This window comes from Cryptosporidium hominis (genome assembly GCF_000006425.1).
Source record: "Cryptosporidium hominis TU502 chromosome 6 CHRO016092, whole genome shotgun sequence".
Classification (NCBI taxonomy): Eukaryota; Apicomplexa; class Conoidasida; order Eucoccidiorida; family Cryptosporidiidae; genus Cryptosporidium; species Cryptosporidium hominis.
Window position 1 is genome coordinate 1 of NW_667201.1, and position 10,254 is coordinate 10,254.

At 34.0% G+C, this 10,254-nt stretch overlaps 1 protein-coding gene and 1 non-coding gene across 2 annotated transcripts; one reads left to right on the forward strand and one right to left on the reverse strand.

The window, feature by feature from the left end:
* The first annotated feature begins 2,585 nt into the window (after positions 1-2,585).
* Chro.60244 (oocyst EB module wall protein) lies at positions 2,586-7,448 on the forward strand. The annotated part of the gene is made up of 1 exon (XM_661099.1): positions 2,586-7,448. One exon carries the CDS (start codon positions 2,586-2,588, stop codon positions 7,446-7,448), a length of 4,863 nt encoding a protein of 1,620 aa, XP_666191.1.
* Positions 7,449-7,586: 138 nt separating this feature from the next.
* trnL lies at positions 7,587-7,660 on the reverse strand. The gene has a single exon. It is a non-coding gene; the product is annotated as a tRNA-Leu (tRNA).
* Positions 7,661-10,254: the final 2,594 nt, after the last annotated feature.

Below are 10,254 nucleotides of genomic sequence, written 5' to 3' on the forward strand. Positions count from 1 at the left end.
CAATAGATGTGTTCTGTAAATTTAACCCAAAGCTTGAACTTCCCTTTCCATCAATTGTCTCGAAAACCTCTTTTTGTAGTAAGTATGATTTTATACAGTCTCTTTCTTTTGTTAATAACGAAATATCGCTACCAATTGTTAGCGGAAGAGAAATTATGTTTGAAATAAATGCTTCCAGTGAAACCCAATTTATTGTTGTGTACTTTTTGGAAGAGTTAAAATTATCAAAATAATAATTTATAATTGATTTTTTAAGAGTTATTTCTTCAAATATTTTTCTAATATTTTTGTTTGAACTATATCTAAACTCGCTGCAAAAATTCGAATTAAGTTCTTCTGAAATAAACATGGAAATTGCATGTCTCCTTGATATTTCATCTAGATCGAGTTCCAAAGATTTGCTCTCAACAACTGATTCTTTGTTTTTGCTAATTAATCTAAATGGCAACCAGAGGTTCTTAAGTAGTTCCCAATTAAAAATAGGATCGTTTTTCATCCCAAGATAAACGCAAATTCCTCTTAAATGTGGGAAACAAAGAATAATTTTATTTGCAGACTCGAAAGAATTAACATTTCTTTTGGTTTTATAAATCTTGTCAAATAAATTTGTTATAAAAATAATGGGCAGCTCTTCAAACTTATCTCTAGATAAATTTAAATACCTTAAGTATTCGCACCAAAAAAAAGGCCTTTCATCAAATTTACAATTTATTGAAAAATCATAAGTTAATATAGAATTTAAAGTAACTTTATTTTTATTCTCAATATATCTTGGTAATGAAAAAATTCCCAAAGAATTACTTATTCCAAAATTAATATTAAACAAAATATTGTCAAATTCCAAAACAATTTTAAACATTAAATTTTGGTCGGAATTTGAATTAACAAGTGTTCCAATATGATCAGAATAAGTATCATTTTCGACTAATTTAACTTTATTTATATTATTTAAGTATTGATGAATGCTTTGAAAATTATTCAATTGCTTAAGAAGATTTTCTGAAAATAGACTTTTAACATTTGAAATTATTCTAGATTCAAATATACATGTGTTACAAATATCTTCACAAGACTTTAAAATTTCAATTTGGTCAGCTAAAAACTTAAGAAAAATCTCTTTGTTCAGTTTATATTTACAAAATAGATTTATTATGGCAAATATCATAACTACTATTGAAATAACATCCTCTGGCTTTTTATTTTTCGTAAAGTTGTTTTTTGATGAAACATCTTTTTCATATGTAAAATTAGTAAGCTCTAAATCATGATTTTCAAAAATATCTTCCAATTTAATTATTGAAATATTTTTTGAAATCATATCTCCAAGCGAATTTAAGGATATTATTCCACAATTTTCCTTGAAAAAAATCAGATCAATTATGCAATTCTTCAATCCAATCCAATTTAAGCTAACATTGATAGAAGATAATGTATTTTTAAGTATTGAATCGTCTTTGAGCAAACTAGCCTCGAATTTTAATGTATTTGAATGATCCATAATTAGTATTTTTGCGATCTGAATAAAATACATCCGAGATGTATTAAAACATTCGAACATTTCATTAATTATTTTAATCGAAAGATACTTTTTTTGATTATTTTCCAAGTCAATCAATAAATTTTCAGATAATTTGTTCAAATTTGTTGAAAATGAAGGAAGTCTGCTAAGATAAGAAGGTAATCCAACAATTTTCGGCAAGATTTTCAGTTCTGGAACTTTAATGTCAAGTCCATTAATTAAAAAAACGGAATAAAAATTTCTTAATTTCTTAATTATTTCAAAACTAATTTTAACATCGGAGATATCTGCTATCATTTGCCCAATTAATAGATCAAACTCAGTCCTTTTAATTATGTAGTTTTCAATTTTAGTATTATTTCTAAAAAATGATTCATATTCTCTTATGCATGCAAGTACAAAATGTGCTGATGTAGAAATTGTGACAGAAAGCTGCCAGTCTGGGGGAGGACCATAATAAATTATGGAATAAAGTAGCTCAAAAACCTTTCTAAAGTTTAATGAACTTAGCTGAAGTATGCTTGATCTTGCTAACTCAAATTGTCCCAAAGAAAGATAATTGCATGTCAACGTAAACAGGACTTTTTCATCATTATCAGATAAAAATGGACAAAAACGTGTTAATTCATCATTATTTAAGCTAATTGAAACATATCTTGCCCTTCTATTATTTCTACTTTCAAATATGTCAGTATTCATAATATTTAATGTTAATGTAATCCATCTCTGAAAATTGCGCCCAAAAAAATTGATTAGTTTTATCCAATAAATTTACAATCCAATCAAAAATTATTGAAAAAACATATTCCAACGAAAGTTCAATATTTTAATTTATTGTAAAGCGATAGTTTATTATCATATATTCCTTTAAAACAATTTAGATTAAGCTCTAATATGAGCACTCACGAATTTTTGTAAACTGTATCGTATATGCGTTAGGTGTATCCTCGAATTATTGTTTTTCCTCAATCAAGAATTTTTTACCTAGTACTTTCAATTACTATTTGAATATCTGCCCTAATTTAATTATTAGGTCAATTTCATTAAATAGTTTTTTTCTTTTATTATGAAACGTATTTTATTATTGTCGTTTATTATTGGTGCATTTGGTGCGCCTCAGGTTAAACCCAACATTCCTGGTGTAGCTTCCCCTTTGCCACACACAAAAGGCCAGGTACCTACGTATGTTGAAACTCCGCTAGAAAGCTGCCCTCCAGGGTATTTAATGGAGAATGGAGTTTGTGTCCAACGTATCCAGGTTCCTCCCATGCCTTTCTGTCAGGAACCAGCAATCTATCACGAGGGGCATTGTTTAATAGTAACAGCACCACTAAAGCAATGTCCACCAGGATACGAAATATCAGGAAAGCAATGTACTGCTACTAAAACCGCTTCTCAACAACCATCTTGTCCTCCAGGTACTACATTACATGGAACAGAGTGTATCTCTAAACATATGATAGATACAGTATGTCCCCCTGGTTTCGTAGATAATGGAAGAGATTGTGTTGCATTCACTATGCCTGAAAAATCATGTCCCCCAGGATTCGTCTTTTCTGGAAAACAATGTGTTCAATCAGACACAGCTCCTCCTAATCCAGAATGTCCTCCAGGTACTATACTGGAAAATGGCACATGTAAATTAATTCAACAAATTGATACCGTTTGTCCTTCTGGTTTTGTTGAAGAAGGAAATAGATGTGTTCAATATCTCCCTGCAAACAAAATCTGTCCTCCTGGATTCAATTTGTCAGGACAACAATGTATGGCACCAGAATCAGCTGAATTAGAATCGACATGCCCACCTAATTCAATATTTGAAAATGGAAAATGTAAAGTGATTAAAAATATTGATATGGTCTGCCCACCAGGATATACAGATTCAGGAGATGATTGTGTACTATATGTAGCTCCTGCAAAGGAATGCCCACCAAATTTCATTTTACAAGGCCTCCAGTGTATTCAAACTAGTTCTGCTCCAACTCAACCTGTCTGCCCTCCAGGTACAGTATTACAAGATAATGCCTGTATTTCAATCCAAGCAATCGATGCTATCTGTCCACCAGAATTTTTAGACAATGGAAAAGATTGTGTAAAATATTCTCCAGTCACAAAGGAATGCCCACCCGGGTTTACATTGAGTGGGAACAGGTGCGTTCAAATGGTAAATGCTCCCATGGAATTCGAATGCCCACCAGGTACAATTTTAAAAGATGATCAATGTCAATCAATAGAAAGAGTTGATACAATTTGTCCACCAGGATTTGTAGATAATGGCGAAGATTGTGTCCAATTTTCTGCACCAGAGAAAATTTGCCCCCAAGGATTCTCTCTTTCTGGAAAACAATGTGTTAAAACAGAATCTGCTCCAAGATTAACAGAATGCCCACCAGGTACAACCTTGGAAAATAACAGTTGTATTTCATATGAACTAGAAGATGCTATTTGTCCACCTGGATATCTCGACAATGGATCAGATTGTGTCCAGTTTTCTCAACCAGAAAAGGAGTGTCCAACAGGTTTTGTATTAATTGGAAAACAATGTACCCAAACTACTCAAGCTCCACCACAACCAGAATGTCCTCCAGGTACAAACTTGGTAAATGGACAATGCCAAAAAGTCGAAAGGATAAATATGGTCTGTCCAACTGGTTTTATTGATAATGGTACAAATTGTGCTTCTTTCTCCGCACCAAACAGGGAATGCCCAGCTGGATATACACTTTCTGGATCCCAATGCGAGCAAATAAAAGAAGCACCTCCTGTTTCAGAATGTCCACCAGGATATACACTTCAAGGAAATCAATGTACTGCACTAAAAATGATTGATGCTATCTGCCCAGATGGATTTTTACCAAATGGAGACGATTGTATCCAATTTTCTCCTGCTTCAACTGTATGTCCTACTGGATTCATTCTACAAAATCAACAGTGTGTTCAAACAACTACCTCACCAAAAACACCAGAATGCCCTCCAGGTTCTGCGTTGGATGGAGACTCATGCACAAGACTTGTTCCCGGGGCTCTTCAATACGTTTGTCCTGTTGGTACTAGAGAGGGGGACGTTTGCGTAGAGAGATCGATTAGTTCCCCTGTTTTGGAATGCCCACCTGGTTATTCATTGGAAACAGGTAAACAATGTGTCAGAAGAAGCCAATATGACTGTTCAGTAACAACTTATGTTACAGAGTGTAAAACACCTGATGTTAAAGCACTAAGAAGATTAGCAGCTGCAAAAGAAACATCAACAGTTTATGAAACGTCTGAGATACAAAATCCAGGGCATCATCATGCTCATTCTCATGGACATTCACATTCACAAGTTATGCCAATTCAAACCCAGAATATACATACACAACATCATAAAGAGGCACCAAGGCCAATTTGTGAAGATGTTCCAAAAATTACCCCAAAAACTTGTACAAAAGCTGATTCTGTCCCAGCTGTGCCTATTTGCGAGAACAATGCTGAACTTGTAGGAAAAGAATGTGTATTAACAAATTACTACCCATTAGAAGCAATTTGTCAAGATGGAACAAGATCAAAAGAGTGTGCTAAGTTTGTAAAAACTCCACCTACTTTGAAATGTCCCCCAGGTTCTGTAGATGTAGGATCTCAATGCCAAGTTAACAAATATTCACCATATGATCTTGCATGCCCTGCAGGATATGCATTGGTTGGAGACAAATGCGCCACCACAAGAGAAAAAGTTTGCCCGAATGAAAGTTGCCAAAGAGTTGTAACTGCGCCTGTTTCTTTAACTTGTCCCCCTGGATATCATCAAATAGATGAAGTTATGAATATCTCTGCTCATCCACACCACAGACACTTAGCTGGCGTTCAATCTACTTCTCAAAAGGGATATTCTCATGGACATAAATATACTCCTGTAATTTCTCAGCCACCACAACCAGTTCCAGTTGTTGCTCCTATTCAGCAAATGAAATGCATCCATGCAGACCATGCTCCATATAATCTTATCTGTCCTGTTGGATCAAGACTTGTAGCGGATAAATGTGTTACATATTCGGATAAAATATGTCCAAATGGTAATTGCGAGCGTATATATAATGAGCCTGCTGAATTAGTATGCCCTCCAGGATTCTCATCATCTAAACCAATTCAGCCAATAAGCCATTCTCATATTAACCATTCAAATGTTTCTGTTCCCGTCCAAGCACAAACTATTAACCAACCACAAGTAATTCAACAAAGACAAGTAAATTATCAGCCACAAGTAATTCATCAATCACAGGAAATTTTAACAACTTATCCAACTCCAGTTTACCAGACAGGCACAATTTATCAAGGACATCATCATCATCATCATCACAGAAATCTAGCTTCCCCTGAGTGCATTAAGACAATTTCAGTACCTTATATTTTAAAATGCGAATCTCCATTTATTTTAGATGGTGACAAATGTGTCGAAAAAACAGAAAAAATTTGTCTACAAGGTGACTGCAGAAAACAAGTCGTCGTTCCACCAACTCTTTCATGTCCACAAGGTTACAGAAATGCCAATGGAATTCAAACAGCAATTTCAAGCAAGCATACCGCCGGAACACATCATTATTCAACACCTTCAGCAGAGTGTGTTAGAACTATTTTTGAAGAGTATAGTTTAGTATGTTCATCAGGGTTCGTATTATTAGGGGATAGATGTGCATTGTTTACAAATAAAATCTGTCCAAATGGTAACTGCGAGAGATTAATAAGTAAACCTGCCAATATGGTATGCCCACCTGGATTTACTAGACCACAATCAAATCATCATTCAGATCATGCAGGACATGGACATGTACATGGAAACCAGTTATTACAAGAGTGTACAAAACAAATATATACACCTTATGACCTTTCTTGTCCAGATAATTATTCAATAATCGGAGATAAATGCGCGATCCATACTGTTAAAGTTTGCCCAGATGGAAACTGCGAACAACTCATTCGTTCACCACCAACGATGGAGTGCCCACCTGGATATTATAGACCTCAGGCTGGTGTTGCAATCAGATCCCATGGTCATAAAGCCAGTGGAGCAAGTCAATGTATGAGAAATGTTTATGAGCCATATGCACTACAATGTCCAGATGGATTCAGATTATTGGGAGATATGTGCCAACAATCAACAGTAAAGGTTTGTCCAAACAACAATTGTGAAAGAATTAGTTATATACCACCAATTCTCTCTTGTCCTCAAAACTTTGAGAGAAGTGGACAGAGGTGTATTGCTAATGAATATGCAGATTATGAATTGGCATGCCCACCTGGATTAATAGTTATCAGCGATAAGTGCGCAAAATATGCAGATAAAGTTTGTCCAAATGGCGATTGCGAGAGAATAAGAACATTCCCACCAGAGCTTGTTTGCCCACCAGGTTACACAATGGAGGCTGGAGTTGCCCAAGGAACCAGAAGGTCTTTAGGAACAGCTTCAAATCATCCACATCATAGTTCTGGACATCATCACGCTCTAGGACATCATCATCATCATGCAGTTACTCAGGAAGTAAGCATTGTGAGGACAACTGTTTGTTCAAGAGAAGTTTTTGCTCCATATTCATTAAGCTGTACAGCTGATAGTCAACTATTGGGTGATAGATGTGCAAGGTTCGCACCTAAGGTGTGCCCATCTGGTGGTTGTGAAAAGATAGAATCTACACCAGTAGTTTCCAGTTGTCCATCTGGGTATGTTACCGATCAAGATGGCACATGCTATATTGTTGAATATGCTCCATTCTCATTAACATGCAATGATCCATATACTTTGTTTGACAATAAGGAGTGCGTTTTGGTAACAAAACCAGATAGTAGGTGCCCAGACAATACAGAAAAAACTAGTACAGGTTGCGTCAAGAAAGTTATAACGACCCCAATTGTGTCATATGAAACAACATGTATTGGGCCAACTTGTAACGCTGCATAAATCTAAATTTCAATGAATAATAATTTTATTATCGCTAAAAACATCTATTATCAAAAAATTATCTAGAAAAGGCCAAACTACTTTGATAGTTTAATCTGATAGAATTCTAACTTTTCTTTGTTTTCCAGTGTCAAAAAGTGATGGGAACGGGATTCGAACCCGCGAAAACTAGCACCTCGAACTAGCGCCTTAGACCGCTCGGCCATCCCACCTGTACAACTCGGAGATTCGTTTGCCAAGTCGCTTTCTCACATAGAAAAGGGTTTCCTATATTCAACGTGTTTCGTATTTCATACTTGAGAGGATTAATAATTTCTAAAATCTATTCTATTAAAAAATGCTAAAATTTTATCAAAATACAACTAAAAGATGGTATTGTATCGAACGTTCTTAGATTTTTAGTATATTCTTGTTTTGATTGTTTTTGAGTTGATCTAAGAAAAAAAATCAATTAGACAGAAATTTGATTTGGCGGGAGGATTTAATTTTTTTTCTTTTAAGTTATTTGTAAATGTTAGTTTCAAAATGGGAATCTCGAGATTCTATAGATGGATATCAGAAAGGTATCCTCAAATTAATGAGGAAATATCAGATGGAATTATACCACCATTTGATAATTTGTATTTGGATGTAAATGGAATTGCTCACAATAGTGTGAATTCTAGTGAAATGCGCACTCCAAGTAATGGGATTAATTTATCTGAAAAAGGGTCTCCAGAAATTTGGGCTGCTATTTTTAGATATATAAATAAGTTGGTATACATAGCTAAACCTAGGAAATTACTTTATATCGCCGTTGATGGGGTTGCTCCTAGAGCTAAAATGAATCAACAAAGAAGTAGAAGATTTAGATCTGCAAGGGATTTAGAGTTTCTAAAAAAAATGGAGGAAAATAATTCTATTGATACAACACAAAATAACGTTTTTGATTCGAATTGTATAACTCCTGGTACGACTTTTATGCATGAGTTGCGAAGACAACTGGAATTTTTTATTTACCATCAAATACATACTGATCCATTATGGAAAAATTTAGAAGTTGTTTTAAGTGGAGCTGACGTACCTGGTGAAGGGGAACATAAAATAATGGATTTCATACGTTGTATTAAATCCCAAAGAGACTATAATAACAACACAACTCATTGCTTGTATGGCCTTGATGCTGATTTGATAATGCTTTCTCTTGCTTCTCATGAACCACATTTTTCTTTGTTGAGGGAAGAAATAAAATTTTCAAGTTCAAGAAATTATGAGAGTAGAACGGTTTGCACAAAGGAAAGGTTTCAATTTTTGCATATCTCTATTTTAAGAGATTATATTATAAATGATTTAAATCCTAGAAATTTAAGTGTTGAAGAGTTAAATTTATGTTCCGGATACAAGTTTGGACTGAAAAATGATTCACAGGATCAAATTAGTATTTTTGATAACGTTTTAATAGATGGAGAACGCCTTATTGACGATTTTATCATCTTAGGCTTCATTGTTGGAAATGATTTTCTCCCTCATATCCCATTCCACACTGTTGATCAAGGACTAGCAAGGATAATAAGTAGCTATAGAAAGTATTTGGCTCATTTTTTTTTACTGAAGTTGAGTAGTTCTCCATGGATACTCGAAGATTGTGGTAGAATCAATTATGTTAATTTGTTGCGATTTCTAATTTGGCATATTATTTCGGAGAAAGAAGAGGCTGAAAAACGTATTTCTAATCCAGATTATTGGAAAAAGGTAATCCCAGACCAAAACAAAATTAATTCAGATTCAATAGGTGTTCCGAGGTTTATGAAATCAGACTCTATAGAACAAGATAACTTTAGGGCAAAGTGGCAAGAAACTAGACCCGAAAATTTTGAAGTTATGCGTTGGAGATATTACTTTGTAAAAATGGCAATAAATATCGATAAGTTTTTCCCAGAAAATTCAAATGTTCAAAATCAAGCAAATATTAAATCTAACACAAATTCCAATAGAATAACAACTAATTCTATTGAAGATATTGTTTTTTGTTACCTTGAAGGTTTGCAATGGGTCAGCTATTATTATTTTAGAGGTGTTCCTTCATGGAGATGGTATTACCCTTATAGATATGCGCCATTTGCATGTGATATTGTCATTATTTTAAGTTGTTGGCTACAAAATAAGAGTATTTCAACATTGAGTAGAGATGATATTATTAAATATGGTTCTTCTAAATTGATGTCTATTCACACAATGTATTCGGAGGAAATCAAACTTAATGGGTTAGCATTTCGGTTTATTAAAGGAAACCCGTTGCAACCATTTGAGCAACTAATGGGGGTTCTTCCTTCAAATAGCAAGGATCTTTTACCAAAACCATTTAGGAAGCTGTTCACTAATCCAAACTCACCATTATTGAGTTTTTATCCGGCTAACTTTGAAGTTGATATGGAAGGCGTCAAGGTTCCTTGGGGCGGCGTAACATTAATTCCTTTTATTGATGAGTTTCTTCTATTGGATTCAATTACATATGTTCTTTCAAAATGTGGTTTTTATGACTCTGATTTTAGAAATTTTGAAACCAAAATAAAGACTAATTTTGAATATGAACTGAAAAATCGGTATACATTTTATTTAAGTACAAGTGAATTAGAAAATTTAATTGATGGTAATACGAATACTCATTCATCAATTATCAATAGTTCGGAGTTTTTAGATACCGAAGATAAAGCCAGAAATCAGGAAGGGAGACCATTTATTTTCTATTTGGATAACTATGCATTTCCTACTCCTAAAATTGAAAGCACAGTGAATTTATACTTACCTTCCATTACTAACTCGAAGG